Source organism: Pseudomyrmex gracilis, unplaced genomic scaffold, assembly GCF_002006095.1.
Source record: "Pseudomyrmex gracilis isolate BER0280 unplaced genomic scaffold, ASM200609v1 scaffold_72, whole genome shotgun sequence".
Taxonomy (NCBI): Eukaryota; Metazoa; Arthropoda; class Insecta; order Hymenoptera; family Formicidae; genus Pseudomyrmex; species Pseudomyrmex gracilis.
The window spans coordinates 63495-82693 of NW_018020656.1; the positions used below are offsets into that span (position 1 = coordinate 63495).

The 19199-nt window shown below is 36.7% G+C and overlaps 1 protein-coding gene across 19 annotated transcripts; it reads left to right on the plus strand.

The window, feature by feature from the left end:
• The first annotated feature begins 37 nt into the window (after positions 1 to 37).
• Positions 38 to 19180, plus strand: LOC109854705. 19 transcript variants are annotated; one of them, XM_020428081.1, is made up of 29 exons: positions 43 to 469; positions 531 to 715; positions 961 to 1119; positions 1209 to 1470; positions 1553 to 2008; positions 2104 to 3317; positions 3506 to 3647; positions 4676 to 4837; positions 6710 to 6784; positions 6912 to 7130; positions 7264 to 7429; positions 7574 to 7768; positions 7871 to 7960; positions 8048 to 8158; positions 8252 to 8346; positions 8489 to 8612; positions 8920 to 9050; positions 10995 to 11222; positions 11506 to 12410; positions 13168 to 13463; positions 16009 to 16208; positions 16302 to 16329; positions 16412 to 16552; positions 16750 to 16982; positions 17285 to 17396; positions 17640 to 17708; positions 17902 to 18008; positions 18133 to 18345; positions 18424 to 19180. In XM_020428081.1, the coding sequence occupies exons 6-29, from the start codon at positions 3272 to 3274 to the stop codon at positions 18620 to 18622; spliced, it is 4287 nt and encodes a 1428-aa protein (XP_020283670.1). In that variant the 5' UTR covers positions 43 to 469; positions 531 to 715; positions 961 to 1119; positions 1209 to 1470; positions 1553 to 2008; positions 2104 to 3271; the 3' UTR covers positions 18623 to 19180. The 19 variants fall into 19 exon arrangements, with proteins under 19 accessions (XP_020283687.1, XP_020283689.1, XP_020283686.1 ...); XM_020428080.1 differs by having other exon boundaries at positions 546 to 715; XM_020428082.1 differs by having other exon boundaries at positions 546 to 715; positions 13171 to 13463.
• The last annotated feature ends 19 nt before the right edge of the window (positions 19181 to 19199 follow it).

Sequence of the window (19199 nt, forward strand, 5' to 3'; positions counted from 1 at the left end):
TGTTTGTGTTTAAACTAGAATTATAATGCTTTGTGCATCAGAACTTCCGGTGTAACACTTCACTGTCGTTAGAATTGTTTAAATTTTTGATTTTTTGAAGTAACTGTGCCAGCTTTGATTTTTCAAAGTTGAAAAAATAATCTATTGTGACATAGTTTGTAAACGGTAGTTGCAGATTTGTATTTGGATTCTCATAATATTTTATTGACATAAAGCGGAATATAGCACGGTATCAAACCGGGTAACATTTATAGTGCTATGCAAAAAAAATGTCACTATGTAGTTTTTACTTTTGTCAATAGACGGCGTTAAAGTCAGTATGCGCGAGCTTTGTAAAAAATTACAATGGAGTTATAACCACTCTTTTTGTTGTAAATAACTTGTTGAAAGTTTAATGATACTTTTAGCTTTTCAAATTTTACGTTGCGTATAAAAACGCATCTCGAACGTGTTTTCATCAAGATTTTAGGTAAAATCTGTCTATATATTGAACTTTTACACAGTGACATTTATCAAATACTATTTATCAGATATTTGTCTTGTAGTCTCACCGCATGTAATAACGTGTGCCAAAAACACTTGAATTAAAATCTCAAATATGATAGACTCTCAAGACGTAAACGAAGAAGAGTTGCAAATATTAAAGGGCGATGCTATAGGTGATAACCTTTGCAGCGAGAAATGGATGATTACTACTTTGATGTCTATGTATGAGGTAGTAATTGTTTATAATTTTTTTTATTATTATTATAGTTTTTACATATAAGTTTTACATATAACTCATTTCTCCGCTTGTAAGTTAAAGCCATCACAGTTATTTGAAAGTATAATTGTTGTTTTTCTAATGTTTTATAAAATTTATTAACGATCTCTTGAGTCTAATTTTTATTTATGTTTTTCCTTAATTATATTTGTAATTATGAAACAAGTATAATTGATGTATTGTATAACTAATTTCAGATAAGTAACAATAAAAACTTCACAGAGGATGTAGAGGAGCGACTTTGTACATTATGGGATCTAAGTATGGAAGAAGCAGTAGTCTTGTATCTGGAATCACATAATTTTCTAAATATAGCAAAGAACATATTGGAAACCTGTGATGAGTCACGATTGATTGTATATATTTATGTTTTGTTGTTTAGACTAAAAAGAATTGTGGTTTAATAGCAAAGAGAGTTGATGTTTTTATCTAAATATATTTTCAGGAAATGATTTTGGGTATCGTCGGCAATATGTGTTGTAACGATAATGTAATCGATACAATATGTCATGATAAACACTTGATGACACAAATTCTGAGTCGCTTAAGATCTGATGACTCCGCAATATTAATTCAACTTCTCCGAATTGTACAATCAATTACATGGCAAATCCAAACGAAATCTAAATTAAATTGGATAACATATTTTACAGAATGCAATTTCTTTGCGGACTCTATTATTTTCATGTTGAACAGTTCAACTAATGGTATATACCAGACATGTATCTAATTTATAAAGAAAATTTATTTTTCTTATGATCTTCATAATTTTCAAAATCTTTATTGCAGATGACTTATTAACTGCAGTGATAAAGATGCTTAGTTCTATGTCTCAAATAAATTTAGATGATAAAATGAATTTCTTAAGGAGACTGTTTAAAGTGAACGATTTGATCCCTGCGTTGTTGGAATCTTTCATGCAACGGATATCGATAGAAAAGGGCAGTCATTGTAACTCAGACCTAGAATTCATTGAAAATTGGTTGCAGATATTAACTTTTGTATTAGAAGATTTATTCAAATCTGAAAATTTTAACGATGAAAGCATTTCAAGAGTGATTGAAATTATGTACAGAATATTAAAACCATATGAAGAGTCGTACAATTTAATTCCACTTCATCAAATAACTGTTAATATAATCTTTGAAGTTGTGCATATACTATTAAGCTTTCACAAATGTGACACAAATATCTCACCAAAACTAGATCATATTGTGGCGTGCATAGTCTTCTTTCTCAAAACAGGTAGAGAATGTGATTTTAAAGTGAAAATAATATGCGAGATATGATGATGAATTAATTAAATCTGTGAACGTATGTGTCACATATAATATTTCCAGATACAGAAAGAAAAGAACTTGATCCGGAAGATCTTTCAACTTATCTGAGTCGGTACTTACTGGATGTCATTAAAATTTGTACCAGGGAATACATCATTGACATGTTACATCTATGTAAAGATGAAGTTCGTGAATTTATAATATCGCACATACAATCTCATCCTGATCTGACATCTGCGATACGTAATAAAATAGAAGAGACTGCTATCTTTACACACTTTTAAAAATAGTATAATACGTGTAGCATATATTGTCATCTCTTGTCAATTTACATGTCACCTGTACATTAATATTGCAATTAATATTGCAACTTTATGAACTTTAAAAACCGGATTTTTATTTGACATATATATTATTGGTACAATTTTATGTGTAAAGACACACAAAGTTGAAAATTAATTTACTGATATATTGGGTTGTTCGAAAAGTAGAGTTTTTAATGAAACTTAAAAAGAGTTATTGTACCGATTCACATAATTTAGCTTTTGTAAATAATCATACGTGGTGCTGTTTGATGTTTTTAGCATCTGTTTTTAGACATGTTATTTATTAATGAAACATTTGCAAGAGATAATAGAAATGTAATAATAAATTTATTTTCTTTTACAAAACAACGTCACGTTTAATTCGTTATGCTCTAGAAGCCGTTAAACTTCTGATTTGCAATACCGAACGCGGTTAATATAAAAAAAAATCACAGCACTACGTGGAAATGTTTCAATTTTGTTTGGCAAAAATTTGAATTTTGTTCGACAAAAATCAACTTCGCGCCCTACGGGCTTGTCGACCAATCCGGCGAGTGAGTGAAATTATCGGCCCGAGAGATCAGGTGTAGGTGTCACCACTGTGACCGGTATGAATTGCCGCGGTGATGTAAACACAAACGGGCAACTTCAGTACACCAAGTTTTCCGCCAAGTATCTTTTCTCTTGTTTCCGAAACATCACAGAACGGGGGATGATTTTTGTATGCCAGGTTTTTAGTGTCACCTTAGTGATTACGTGTTCTTAGCGCGTCGAGATAAACGTGATCCCATAGAAATAACATTGTATATGCGCATACTTGCATATCGTTACCAGCGGTTGTGGTTTTATTTGCGATCAAAATCTGTTGTCGCACACATTAAGGTATTTTTCAGAATCTTCATTGACAAAGATCGCGTAGAGTTATGTCTGTGAGTGTCGCGAGATCAGATGACAATAAGTTGGAAAGCGGTAAGTTTTTTTTTTTTTAACGAATACACATGATTGAATTTGCGTTTTTTTGTTGCGTCTCACACCTTGTCGAAACTATCACCCATTTTTTTTTTCACGAAAAATCAAATTAAGTTTGCTCACGGACGTATCGTCATGTACTGAAGATGAGAGATCAATCGTGATTAAGCGAACGATTTGTTTTTCAGTTTTGCAGCACATATTCGCGGAATGCGGTGTCTGTATATTGGTGTCGTCGCCGTGCTCGACGCGGCACGAGAAATACGTAGGCGACAAAGTGCAAATTTCCAGAATCATTGAGTACATACAGAACCAATTGCCAACCTGGCCGTGAGTATCAGAATAACATTGAGGATTGAAACACGCTTTCGATATTTTTTAACGAGCGATTCTATTCTCATTTTTGCGACTGTTCTTACAACAATATTTATTTGCTTCATCTTCTTTTTCTGTGGCTGATGCTGACGTCAACGCGGCTAAGAGCGATAGTGCGGTAGCCAATTGTTTTTTCTTGTGAGCAAAATTGCCGATCGACCACCGCGTTGTTCCGCGTAAGAGCAGGCAGTTAACTTGTACCAAAAAAACCGGTAAAGTTCAACAATAAGATTTCACTGCTCTCGTTTATACTGAATGAACATTTTATTACAAACAAAACCATTGAAATCTCAATGCCGAACTTTATCGGCACAAGTTAACGGTCACGGACTGCATAAACTTGTCCTAACGCGTTGACGCGTTCTGTCTGGCCTTTTTACTTAAATATGCAGTTATATATTGGCGTATATAACTCTCTCGATCGATAGGAGAACAAGTGCGATACGCAGACTTCGATCGGTATTATATGCACAGTCATTTCTTGAAAAGTAAAACCATCTTAGTTATACATGTGTTCGCGCGTGTACAATGGCGTAGTTAAAGCAAACATTATCACAAGACAATCTTTAATTTATAATGAGATAGCGGAACACACCGTTTTCAAGGCACCGTGCTACTTCAAATACGCTAACTAAATGCAGCGTAATGCTGATCAGCATTGAATCGTTTCGCGAAAGTTGAAAAATTTTCTTCCTATGCGTCTCGGTTTACTCTATTTCATTCCAATTGTGTTCGACTGATCAAAAAGAACTTTCTTTCCCTATTGTGGAAAGATTCAATGCCGGCAGAGGTACAAAGTATATTGCAAATAAAATTGTAAAACACACAAATAAAACAAATATGTTAAGACAATCTCTCATAGGAATACAATGGTGTTTATGTTTAACGTAGTTGTCGCTAGATACTGTTAGTTGACATTTGCCAAAAAAAAAAAACAAAATGACAATTATGTATCGTAACATCACGTTTGTCTTGATTGATAGAGTCGATAGACTGGCGGAGTTGCGGAAGTATCTCGTTGCCGTTTCGTCAAACGATTATGTCAATTTACAACAGTTCAGAGAGGCGACGAAATACTGGATCTTCGACATGCAACAGACTCGCTCCTTACAAGATGACAACAATAATATGCAGGAAAGATTCGAGTGAGCACACAAGTAAAATGATATTATTATCAGAAGAGACTCTTTGAAGAATGAAGACACACAGAGTTGTAGAACCATCGTGGCTCTGATTTAAAAATAGCCGTGAGACATTAATCGCGAACACACACTTTTCCCGATGTTTTTATCCGTAATCCAGACATTTTCTATCTTTATATATAGTTTACAGTTCGTATTGTCACACAGTTGATGAAATCACAGTTGTTTTTCCGCGACATAATAGATAAACGAACGAATGATGTTCTCTCGCCTATTGCGATGCAACACGACGTTGTAGTGTGTATGCAATTTCACCGTTTTGACCGTACAAGATAGCATCACGAATTTACATAGTCATTTACCTTCGTTCGGACACGTGTAAAAATGATATGCCGTTCTACAAAATTACATACACGCGCGCATAATGTGCACAGACACATCGCACGCGTCCGCGAGCGGACAGCCTCTCATGTTTTTCGCAATATGTTGAGGCAATTTACTTTTCTCATGTTAAATTTTGCGAGGACACAACCTTCTTGCGCAATTAAAAAATCCGCTATTAAATCTATATCTCTGTGTAAAAAAAAGAGTATCTTCGCGCGATCAAGCATTGCTTTTTCAACGACTTGTTGGTATGATTTGTTTGACAAATTGCAAATTAATAATTTACAAAGAAAGAAAAATGAGAAAACTCTTGAATTTGTTCATCGAACATTCGCAAGATTAGATTTTTATCCGCCTTTTACCTTAAACTTTTTAAACGGGAATTATGTATGTCTATTTGCGTTACGTCGTTCTGCGCTCGGACTCTGTCACACATGCATAACGTTACGTGATACGCGTTTGTGTGTCGCCGTTGCACGCATATGCAAGAACCGATTGTACACGTCCATTATAACTCGCTCGTGTATTATACGCGCGGTGTGATAAGCGGCGCGTGTGTGTATGTCTGTGTGCGTACTGTAAACCCGCTGTCTCGATCGGTAGCCGCGAAAAATAATACGCGTACTAAAGTTCGTCTTCTCTTTCTTCTGAGAGAATCTATCGTTTTTTTTTTTTTTTTTTTTAACACGAACACCAATGGCACAACTTCGTTAGGTTGTCACGAAAAGAGTGTTCGTGCGCGAGTGTGTTTTTTTTTTTTTTTTTTAACACTTTGACGAACAGTCCGATTGTCTTCAAGTTCTCGATCAAGTACGCAGGTGTTTTATGCGCGGTAAGTGACTCCGGGGAATATTGTAGCAGCTGGAAATCGGCGTCGGGATACCTCTTATGCAATTCGCATGTGAGGTTTAGTCTCTAATCGCTTGTGGTCGTATCTGGTCATCTTGTTGACGTTTCACCGGTTTCGAATCCATCTTGCATTCAGAATGTGATTTTCCGATCAGCGATCTCGTTATCGCTTGTCGCGAATGGACAAACGTAGATCTGTGATTTGGATAGATGAATTCGCGCAACTCGGAATTAATTTCTCGAAATGTTCTACCGGCATTCCTGACACAGCGACAACGTATGTCATTCCGCGACGCGTCACTCGATCGATTATGATTTTCGATCGACACGGAAAGTGAGTGGAAATATTTTTTTTTGTGGTCCGTGTGATGTTGCACGCGATTATTTTAATATTATGTAACATAAGCGTGTACAATAACGTTGGTGTATTTTTCTGTCTATGCGATTTTACTAAACGTAATAATTTTGTCATTTTTTGTATCTTGTTGAACTTGGAGAGGAAGATTTCAATCTGCACACACGAAGCAATGACGTTTACAATAATTTTGATATTAAAAAAAGACGCACGTGTACAGTGACTGGCAATAAACGGTTTTGTGAGAGGAGAAGCAAATACCTCTTATGTATGCTGTTTTATTTCAGCCGACCAACAACGACCGAAAGAGAATGGCGCGTAAAAGGGAACCTGTTTCTCCTCTCAATTCATCGCCGATCATTGTATGTATTTATCAAATCAAGTGTAACACGCGTGCAACTTAGAGTGTTAAATGTGTAATTTGCACGGTGTAATATTAACGTTTTTACTTAAATTTATAAGAAAACAGGTGTGATTGCTGTGTTACAGTACGGGTAACGTGATGTATGCAAATTGTAACATCTTGAGCGACGCGGACTCGTCATTAAAAACTGCGGTAAAAATGGATAGAGACGTAATAGAATTCGAACTTCGTATGAAACTTCGAGAATTGCAAGAGGAAAACAACCTTCTTCATGACGAACTCGAACGACATGAAGCGGTAATCGATAATCTTAAACTGCAATACGGCAATGCGAAGAAGCAGTTGTAAGTGCGTTTTACTTCGTATAAAAAAAAAAAATATATGTTTCAACAATTTGTACAAACGATGGAAATTTTATACAAAAATTATGCGATATTTCTTGACTTATGTGAGATTGTTCGCTTTATCGATATATAGAGATCGATATGTACAAACGTGTCAGCAACTGGAGAAGGAAAATGATGAGCAGAGAGAAGAATTGAACAAAGTAATTTTGAAGGAAAAGACTACGGCTTCGACTCTTCAAAGATGTACGAAAGAGAAGGAGAATTTGACGAAACGAGTGGAAGTTATGGAAGTCGAGGTGAAACTAATCGCAATTTTTCACAAGAAAGATTCCATTATTTAAGAGACGCGTAAAACGTTCATGTACTTGTGATAATGAAGACATACTGAAAGATTCTTTGTACACCCGAATTTTGTTAAATTGTTAAATTTGACGTTTTAGTTGCAAACCATATCTGCTTTAGAAGAAAAAATTGAAAAACTCAACAAAGAAAAGACGGATGCTATGAAACAAGTTATTAGACTGCAAGAAGAAATTGATGAAAAAGAAAACGAATGTAAATACTTGAGGATCGTGATGGCTGAGTTAGAGGATACAAGTATTGGTCTGAAAAAGTCTTACGAATATACGATCAATGTAAGCGCAAAAATTCAAATTTTTTAAAAAAAGATGCGCGCATTGTATTGTAAATTATAAATGATGTGACTTTGGATGAAAATGTAATTTTGTAATGTGTAGAATCTGCGCGAACAGAATCGTCAGCTCGCGGACGAAAACACGGAATTGCAATCGTTGTCGATGTTCAATCAATATCCTTCCAGTGAAAAAGTAAATTATTATTATTATTATAAAAAAAACTAAATATATGGAAAATTATTTTTGGTATATAATTGGCAATGCGCGCAATATTTGCAGCTCTCATTGTCACCGCCAATTACAGATGGGCACTACACACACAGCACGCCCTACAAGTGCACAACGAAAGTGCTGCTACAAGAGTCATTATACACGGAATTAAAAGCTTCGGTAAGCGGAAACGTTCGTAATTTTTTTTTTCTAATAGTGTTCTAATTTTTTTTACATTTATATTATGCGCGTATCTCATATTGCGTGTTTCAGGGCTTTGTAGCTGGATGCGCAAACGACTCGTGCAAACAAGAACTCGATGAAGAATACAATGATAATATTTCCACAGTATTGGAACAGTTGGAAAAGTCAGTGTTTTTTTTTTTTTTTTTTAAATTTGATCGACTTTTCAATTTTTTGTTTTTTTATTGTGATCATCTCTTTTTTCCTTTTGATTTGATACATAAAAGTTATTTTACATTTTAGTTTTTGTGTGTGATTGGCTTTCAGAATTATACAGATTTGTGTTACGATGTGGAGTTCTAGTAACGATATACCGGACTTTAATCCGCAGGATTCGAATGCTCACAATATCGAGGCGTTGAAACGGAAGACAAACGTTTTGTTGAACATGGTTAGTCGCCTTTTCAATATTTTATTTCGTGAGAATTTGTGTATTCTATTGTCAACGCGCGATCTCTTCGACGTATGATAAGACTTACCGGACCGAGACTTACCTTGACACGCACGCTGTTGAAACGTTATTATACTGTTACTATATCAGATGACCGTTCACATGTTCCGTATAAACATCTATTATCATGAAAATAAAAACTACACACGTGTGTGTGGTTTTCTTCCTTTTCTTTACTTCTCGCGCGTGACTTGTTCTTTTATTTGACAAAAGAAAACGATTTCTTTTTGCGTCTTTCTTTTGCAAGGCGACCGAGGAATTCACGAAGAAGAGCGCCAAAGATGCGAGCACTCAACTGCGAGCTGATCCAGCGGACGCAACCGAAACCTTCGCGCAATTCGGTGTCCCGTGTTTCCAATATTTGTCTCCGGCACGCACGTGAGTTATTAACAAATATTTGTCGCTTGCATACAACGGCGCGAAACACTTGCGGCAATGTGATTAATGTGTTAGCGCGCTACGGAGTTAAAGGTCGAGTTAATTAGTTTACGAATGAAGAATTTTGATGCGAGTTTGTTGTCGTCGAATTGGTCGAGAGGAAAAACGTGTCGAGTTTTTGGATTCTTTTTACCGAAGTACCGAAGCATTAGTTCTAATAATAATATTACGCAATTATCCTTAAAACCAACGACGGAAATATCGTATTTCGATTCCGAAATTAAACGATCATTTGGGTGAGATATCTGGATCACGGTCGAATATAATGGCCGGGTTTTCAGGGTTTCCCATAAAAATAGCCGGGAATATCATGTTTTCCATTGGTTATCTGTCCGCGCGTATGATACAGCTTTCTCGAATGTAACGTTTCGGACAGAAATAAACGAGACTGCATCTTAAAATCTTGCATTACGTCATGTTTGATCTTTGATTCTCGCATTGTCGTGTCTTGATAAAAAAAAAATTTATTTTATATATATACAGGGTGTCCCAGAATAGCCGTACAATCTCTCGTAGGCAGATAGAAGGAATAAAACTGAGTCGAAAAGTCCTGAACCATTTTTTTCTATTATTTATAATAAAGGAGTAATTATTGAGTAAAGCGGGCCAATCAGCGCNGACTCAGTTTTATTCCTTCTATCTGCCTACGAGAGATTGTACGGCTATTCTGGGACACCCTGTATATTTAAAAAAACTTAACGCGGAACATACACATAGCGCTTGTTTACACACATATGTGGTTTTAATATAAGCGCGCGCGCGATTATTCCATTCTCTCTAAATGCATCTCGGAGGTTACTTCATAGCTGTGCGAGAGAAAAGGAGGGAGAGAGAAAAAGAGACGATAGCACCGCCAGGAGAACTTGAATTCATCGAGCGGACACAAATCAGTTTATTCCAGACCTTCTTGCCACGCATGTCGATGGAATTAGTACAACGTTCACTCTTGGAAAAAATCACGTTTTGTGTGCGTGTGAAAAAAATAATTTGTACATTAAAGTAAAGAATTTAATATTTATAAAATTTTTAAAATCACTTTATCGGCTGTTTAAGTTTCAAAGAATTTGAAGTTATTTGAAAGACGTTAAACTGCCGGGGTAAGTTTCTTGAGAGAGTTGCCTAACAAAACGCACGCGTGACCCGTATGTTGAATCATTCAATGTGTTAATAATATTTTGAAAAACAATAATCTCATTTACGTTAATTATAAACATACAAAAAGCCATCCATATACAAATAAACTTAGGTGTGATGTTGTAATTGTGTATTATAAACGTATGAAATAAGGACAATTCTTGATTTATTCCTTTACTGGTGTGATTATCGCGTTAGATCTCAATGCGCAAATGCACACAATTTTAATTAGCTGTCGCTGTAATCTGCGCGAATTGTTTATGTCATTATGATCGATCTAGTGTGTGCAGACTGACATGAACTAAACACTGTAAAACGAGAAGCGAACGAAACGATTTCACATGAATTTCTACTTCTCAGTTATGTATCATCTGAATATCTTCTGAAGAATATCTTCTGGTGCTTCTCATTACACATTGTCTGCTGATGCTTTCTTCTCGATTTTGCTCGGTGTTTTTTTTTTTTTTTTTTTTATCAAAACAAAAATATGAATAGACTTCGTCACGCAGAAGAGTGTCTTCTCTTGCCGATTGGTATTCAAATATATTGATGTACGAGTTGCAGATATCGCATGTAAAAACAAATTTTATGCACATATATAATACATGCGCGCAGAAGTAGGTCTTTTTGTTAGTTTCTGCGTGTTTAAGTTCTCTATCTAGGTGGGGTATTCGTTCGTATCACTTTTTGTCAAACAATTTACATTAGAATAAATAAAATATACGCTTTCCGTGTTTGTTATTATTGTAGCCAACCGTATCTAGAGACAGAGAAGGATTGGCGGTCGATTGTTTCGCATCAAGTGAACGGGATCAACGTAGACGACGATTCCTTCTCGAGAATTATAAGAGCGCACGCAGGCAGCCAAAATCGATTTCGCACCATCGATCCTATCGTCAAAGAATTGCACGAAATCATTGAGAACACTCTGGTCACGCTTGCCAATCGCAAAGAGCACTCACCACCTCGAAGTTCAAGGTCGATTTGTATAAAAAATTTTCACGTGGAATTTGTGTGTGACTATTAGTTGGAAATTTATTTGCTGTGAAAAAAAAAAGAAGAAACTCCTTCGTCTGTTTCTTCTCTTTTCTTTCGGCTTTCTTTCTCTTTCTCTCTCTCTTTTTTCTGTTTTACAAAGAGAAACGGTCATCGTCAGACTCTTTTTCATTGTTCTCTAATACTTTTTTTTGTATACGTCTTACAATTGCAATAAAAACTGTTGTGTTCGCTTCAAATTGTGATTACTACGTATTGTTTACAGGTGTCGATTAGTGCACACATTGCCATCGTGTCCACAGTCACTGCCGTTGTCGAACGCGGAAAACTCGATGCAGCAGGAATCCGGCCATCAAGATTCGAAAGCGGAGTCTTTTAACTCTGTTTTCGCGCGGGGAGACGTTCAGACGCGGGAGAACGGTGACGTCGTGAAATTCTTACCCTTCGTTACGGAATCGCGCTTCCTCAGTCGGAACAATTCCAACAAACTCGACGGAGATCAAACGAACGAAATGTGGAAAGTGGGTAGTAGCGCTTTGCAAGTGGTTCCGCAAAAACTAGCCATGTTGAAGGAGGAAATTAATACCGCTAAGACCTATCAAGTGCCGGAAGTGAGCAGCGCGAGCAATCCGGCGAGTCCCCGTAGAAAAATCTCGGTTTACTGCCGATCGTTCGACATGGCGGCGGTGCAGGACTCGCGCGAGGATCCGCAAAGAGGATCTGGTTTGGAAGCGAGGCAATTGCCGAGCGAAATGAGCGATGACTCTTGCGCGCAGATCGACGAGAAAATCGACAAGGTCACGACGGATGTCACGTTTGGATGTTCGTTTAATTATCGTAGTACGAGAAACATCAGCGATTCTTCGACCGATTCCACACCGACCAAATCGTTCGGAGACAGCTTGCCGGACGACGAGTCGCCGTGCAAGCGATCGTTGGGCCGAACAATCTGTCTGGCGCCTGTGCGCTTGAAGTTGCCGCGGAAAATAGAAAACGATTTAAACGAAACTCCCGCGACTTCCAAGCGCGCTTTTCCCGTTGCTGATTCTATCGAATCGGATGTTGCTCTTCTATCCTCCACTGATGACAGTGAACGCGAGAAGGACAACGTTGCTTCCGTGCACTCATCTGCGACATTTATCGTGGATAAATGCAAAACGGAAGTAAAAGGTAATTATTCTGAGATATGAATTTATAACAAAGAAAAATGTAATAAATTAAACAGAAACGCTCGTAATGTAAAAACAAATTAGTAAATGAAAAAGGTTCACATCGAACCAAAATAAGATATTACCATGTTTAATATTAACGACCAATCTTCTACGTTGGTTTTAAACAATGACTTCGTTTATATCCAGACATAATGTATATTGCGTATTTTTTCTATTTTTTATATTATTGATATGTTAATTGCGACTGAAGAAGACTCCAGTTAGAGTCGAAATATTTTGCGTATTTTTTATACATGTAAGTGCTGATCATTAAATCATTATATTATTATATTAATATCTTATTTTGGCTCGATGTGACTTTTTTCATTTACTAATATGAATTTAAGTTTATGTTCCGAACGAGAATTCTCCTCGAGGTTTGTTTTTAGCCGATCGCTTAACTCAACGTAATCTATTCTATAGTGAATTTCTCGAACTCCTCTTAATTTATAATCCTCGATGGACGGATAGATTGTTTTCAATTAATTCAGAATAGAAGTCTCTCGTTACATCATTGACCGATTGATATTGCGCGCGTAGAAAAAACATTACGCTGCCGATTGATCTCGCACTTATCATTCAGGAGTTTACGTTTGTCCCGAGATTAGATGAAGTTCGTGTTGTGTTTAAGAAGTGTGTTTTTTATTTTGCTTTCTTTTTATCACAATTTGCTGATTTCATTTTCTCCCAGACTCAACAAAGATTGTCGGTTTCAGAAGATCCCCACTCTCTGACAAACACGCGGAGAGTCGGCAGTGAGAGTCAGTTACGAGTCAAGCAATCAGTCGATAGCCAAATGTCGAGTCGCGAGGACAGTTCGGACAGTGGGAGCGAGCTGGAGCCAGCAGCGGAGTCCGGTGATCAGTGCGCGAAGAGAGTTGTGAACAAAACTGACACAACTGCCGGTGAAGTGAGTGGTCCGGCCTTTGCGAGGATAATATCATGCAAGAACGTGGTGCCAAACAGCAGACAAACGCACAACAGAAACGGGAAACGAAAAGCGAAAGGACAGGTAATACATGTCAGTAATATATGCACGAGACAAACGAGTAAACTTGTTTGAAAAAGGGAAGAAGTCGGTGTGTGTTTGCGCGATAATTTTAAACGCTGGAATACGCGCGATTAGAATTTATAGAAAAACACTTAACGATATGTTACTCTTCATAGAAACACTTAATGCGAACAAATTGTAGATGATGGATCCGTGCGTTTAATATCTCGACAATTAGTGTTGCATTAAGAAAACGAACAGTTACAACCGATAAATCTGCGGTCAATTGGCACTAATTACTCGTGTAGTACGTCGTAATTATACGCGTCGCAACTGCCATATTTATTGGAATTTTACTATCATTAGTTAACATCAGTATTACACTTGCGGGTAGCACTGATTGAGATGATTTTAATATTTATTTTTATTGGAAATTTTAAATAGAACTCTCATGTGTACGCACACACATGCATTAATATCTAAATTTGTTAATGCTGTAATCTTTCTTCACGAGAAAAACTTCAGTGGATTATTTTTCCATATAAATGGAATCATCATAAGAAAAAAACATTATGTAAAAACAGGTTTGTAACAAGAAAAATTGCTGGATTACCTGACTGTATAATCTTTTTGTAGTTTGTTTTTTTTTTATTATATTACACACGATCAATTATCTTAGTAAATATTTTTTTTTATTTACACACGCACGAATGCGAATTTCACATCAAACATTCGCAATAAAACATAAGCATAAATGTAATTTTTACTTTATTGCTACTTTTTTACTTTTGCTACTTTTGCAATTATAAAAAAGAGAAACTAAAATATGTAATGTTTTTTTTATTGCTGGCTTCGCACATATGTAAAAGTATGTGTTAAACAAATAACATTTTATATATATTTAACTCGCAAGATTTAAAGTAACCAAAAAAACTCATGCGTTTTTAAATAACTGCAGTTTTCGCTTTTAGCTCGTTTCAAGCGTTACGCTAGTTAATTTGTCATCAGCTAGACACTTCTACTTTGTGATTATGGAAATTTATCACCTTTCAACCTATAAATCTTTTTCCGTCACAAATATATATTATACAGTCGCAAGAGATTTCTCGTGTTTGCTTTATAAATATCTCTGTGCTTCTCGGGGCGGCAGTATTTTTACAGTTTGTATTTGCTTCTGCATTTATATCTCTCTTTCAACTGTCGCATAAACTTTACAACATCGATGTTTTGTCCAATTTTTACTCGTCGCAAGATAGATAATGGTTTTCTTCCGCAACAACCGAGTCACGCCCCAAATTTTACTTAATTAATATTTCAATTATCGTTGACAGAATATGACTGCAACAATCACGAGGTGATCTGAGGTGAAAAGTAAAAATAAGGTTGCTCGTGCAAGTTTCTACCTTATATGTTGATGCGCGACATTTTTACGTGATGATCGAACAACCAATTCCAAGTTTCACGATTTCTTCATCATTTCTAAATCAGTCGACTGTCACGGTTCTACCTGATCTTCTTGACACGTATCATTGATTCCATTGATTTATCTTACGCAAATTTGCATCAGGAACGTTAGATATTTCTGTGTTTGTTGTACGAAGAGAAACATTTTCTAACAAACAATCAGACGCTTGAGCGCTCAAAATAAGTTTGTTCGGATTATTATTTTTATTGTCTCTATACGTCGCGCGCTTTTGTCAATTTTTTTTTAAATTAACAGAGAGATCACGCGCCGCTCCTTTGAATTGCTTTCTCTCTCTCTCGAAATATTCAGCTCTGGAATACCGCGAAGTTATAAATATTATATCCAAAGTGCGCGGTAAAAGAGAGAGAGTCACACAACGCACGTGTTCCTTCCATACATCCGGCGGTCTATTCCGTTTGATACGAGAGATAATATTTGCCTCGGTTGGCCACGTGAATACGACGAATAATATATCGGTAGAAAATCGAAATGAAGAGAGAAGAAAGTCTTTGCTGTCGAAATTCTTATCCGCTACGCTCTTTGTCCGCGCGACGCGACGTATAAATTTAATAATGAATCGTTTTCGCGGCAAGAGGAAACACAACACAACGAGTTCGTTTCCACAACTGAACATCACGTCGAGAAAATATCTCGAGTTTTATTGCATTCAATATTTGTTATTCCGGATCTTCCAAGTACGCTGGAGATACGTTCCGGCGCGTGTAATTTCTTTTTCACACATTCTCATTTTCTTCCCCGATAATATTTATTCAAATCGTGAAGCGATAACGTCGCACGAAGGTCACTTTACCACTGAAACTGCGATTTGTGCCAGGAGTCAACTATATTTTCTTATCACTTATAAATTCACCTAATCGCGTATGCGCGCTGCGATTGTTAACGATTTGCAACTCGCGCACACTGGCGCGTGTATGTATATAGTTTTTTTTTATTATTTTAAAAATAGATCAGAGAGATGCAAAGTTTTAAAACAGAGAGAGAGAAGAGAGAGAGACTCGAACTCTAACGTTGTTTTATTCACGAGACAGAATCCTTGTTGATCTTGATTAAAATTAAACGAGACATGTTTTGTCATTACAGAGAGTTTTCATGGCGAGAAGATCATTTTCGGAGGGTGAAAACAATGGGCGATCGAAGTGCCGCTGCAGACAGGATGTTCAAAGTGCGTCCTCAATTCCGGAAGAGAATCAATTCAGGGCTTTTCCTAGTCTGACGGATGTTCGAGCGTCAAGACAAGAGTCCGATATAACTAACTCATCAGACACAGAGTTGAACAGTAGGCGAGTACAAGTTCATGTAACATGTGTGTAATCATCTCGTGTGTACAGGATTATAAATTTAATTTGTCGAATGATTCTCTTTATTTTTCACAGAGAGAATTTAAGCGAACTCGAGATGCAGGTAAGTAAAAACTGTGCTGCGAATAGAACGAGAGTTTTGTTCGTTGATTGTTGAACGCACGGCGTTCTTCTTCTAATTTCAGAAAAAATACACAGCGTTTTCCCTGTGCCTTTGCGTCGACAGGCTAACTTTACCGCAAAGAGTGGCGATATCGCTTCAACAACGCGATCAGTCGGAAAAGAATTTTCTTCGCGAGATGGAAAAGGTGAAGCAGAACATTCAGGTGAGCAAGAACAAGAACAACCCGTAGCTCTTTTGTTTCTTTTATCGAAATCAATCCCCGTGTAGAAAACGGAAAATGTGGAATGGAATATTTTTTTTTTTTTTTTATTGTGAGGTCTTTGTCCACGCAATTTTCGTCAATTAGTTTTCGTTGTTGCTCTGTTCGTTGAAAGAGGACTGAATTTTGCATGACGTCAGGATCTTGTGAGACTGTTATGCGCGGACAGGGAATCCGTGGAACGAGTGGAACGAATCAGACATCAGTTGGACATGATCGCTCAGTGCGCTCATAGGGTGTCTTGCACGGCCGAGACTCTGGGCGCCGTACATCAGGAGTGTAGAGTCGCCCGGGCCGTTTTATTGACCGACAAGTATGTCCGAATGGTGCTGGCCCGGTGCGAGAAGCTGGCCGCCAATGTTGCCGAGACCAAGTGAGGGTCAGATTTGTCACTTTAATTTGTCCTCATCATGCTTTTGACGTTTTACTCGGCTTTCGTGTGACATCACATTCATATAACACGCGTATCTCTTCAATCCTGTTGCAAATAAAACTGTATAAGAGTTTGGTTTTCTGATAACTCAAGTAATTAGCGACACACAGTTTAAGATGATTTTTTTTATATAACACTCTATAGTAGAGTAAAGTTAAGTAGAAGTAGGATTCAGCATTCCAAACGTTTTTCTAAACGAATGCATGATAGTATCGGTGACAGTGCACGCTGTTCGTTTCCAGACGGATCTTGACGGAGAACAACATAGTGATAGAAGAGAACTCCGGCGAACTCAGCGACGATCTGCCTCGGATCAGATACCGGAGCGGCACATGCGCCAATAATCGTATGATGGTTCGAAAATTATTTACAGATTCACGTACATTGCTTTTTTGCTAGTTTTTTTTTTTTTTCTGTCACGTAATATGAAAACTTCGTCATATTTGGACTTTTTCTTCTTTTGCTTTGGTCGATATAGTCTCGCACGTTAGCACAAATTTGGCAGGAAATTTTTCGAATAACTTGCACATTCGCACTTGTTTTCTCGTTTTGTCGATTGATCGGTACGTTTGTTTTTCGTCGTAATTTTCTTTCCAGATGACTAAAAGAAGAGCTAGTGTAGCCACAATGTCTCGACCGATGGGCAACACGCAAGATGTCACAAAGGCAATTTGTCTTGGTTTTTTTTAGCTTGATAAATTTTTGTTTTCCTAGCTTGGTAACGAGATATTTTTTTACATTTTTGCGCGCCACTAACACAATGAGAAGCACACAGCGTATGCAGCATGCTTATGTTTGTTCATTTTTATTCTTTTTCTAATGTGTATTTGCATCTCTTTGTTATTTTTGACCGATATAGGATACCGTGAGACAACGAAATTCCGTTTGCGGACGTATGACTCTAAGAAGACCATCTTTCAGCGCCGAGTCCCCTAAATGGGAAACGGAGAAATTGAATCACAACAAGTTAGTACACCGTTGAGAGTAGACACAATCTTCTTTCCTTTCTCAAAGTATTTTAAAAAGCACCAAGCGGTCTCTTCTTTTTATAATTTATATCAAGTTACATTTGTGTTTTCTTATCGTGCAGTTCTAACAGCATCAGCGAATTACGAGGTATCTTCGAACAGACTGAATCTCGACGTAATTCAAGAGAGGAGAACGACATGATACGACTGAGTCAATTCAACAGTCAAAGTGCGATGAACTGCTCGATTGTTGAGAAGGAGATGAACATCAATCAGGAAACATGTTCCGAATTTCTTTCTGCCAATGACGATAGCAGTTCAGAGTATAACTCGTGGTATCTTAAATTTGTTGTTGTTGTTTTCAACATATCTGAGATGAGATTAAAATTTTAACGCAACTTCTCTTTTTTCAGCGCAAGATCGCTGCATTTTCGGTTAAGAAACACGTCATGGCGCGCCGTGTTGTGGAGCATTGTGATCTTTTTTCTTGGTTTTTTCGTGAATCAAGCACTATCTATGATGAATAATCGTTGTCCTTTAAACAGCTGGTCGATTGAGCAGATTCTCAGCAGATATATTCAGATAAGAAACGCAGCGCCTCACCCAATGTGAATTCTGCGGTGTCTTCTTGCGCGCGGCTCACGCGATATAATTAATTCCGTATCAGTAAGATATAAATAATAAAACTAAATGTGAGAGAGAATATTAAAAAAAATGATTTTATAATAACAAACTAAACTATAATTAAATTGTTCGCAAAACAGCCACGAGAGCTATAAATTTGTATAAAGACATCTGATCTTTATAAGTTTTTAGTTATCTGATACTTTTTTGCCTAAGACCATCTTGAAAACTAAACTCTCGAAGAAGTTAATTTTTATGTATAGTACAAAAAAAAATTTATATTTCTCATTTTGACGTTATAATTCAGTGTGACTGTAATAAGAGATCAAGAATCTCCGCGTTCCCCTTAAAAAAAAAAATCTCGTTTTATTTTAAAATACATTTATAGTAGAAATTAATCTAATTAATTATTATTGATTTTCTTGTGGAGAAATTTTAAATGACTATATTTAGACTATATGAAAAAGTCTCAAGGTTTTAACAAAAAATTACACGTATTATTTATAGAAATATTATTTGTTATACATACTAAAAAATAAAAAATTTGAAAAACAATGTGATTTAA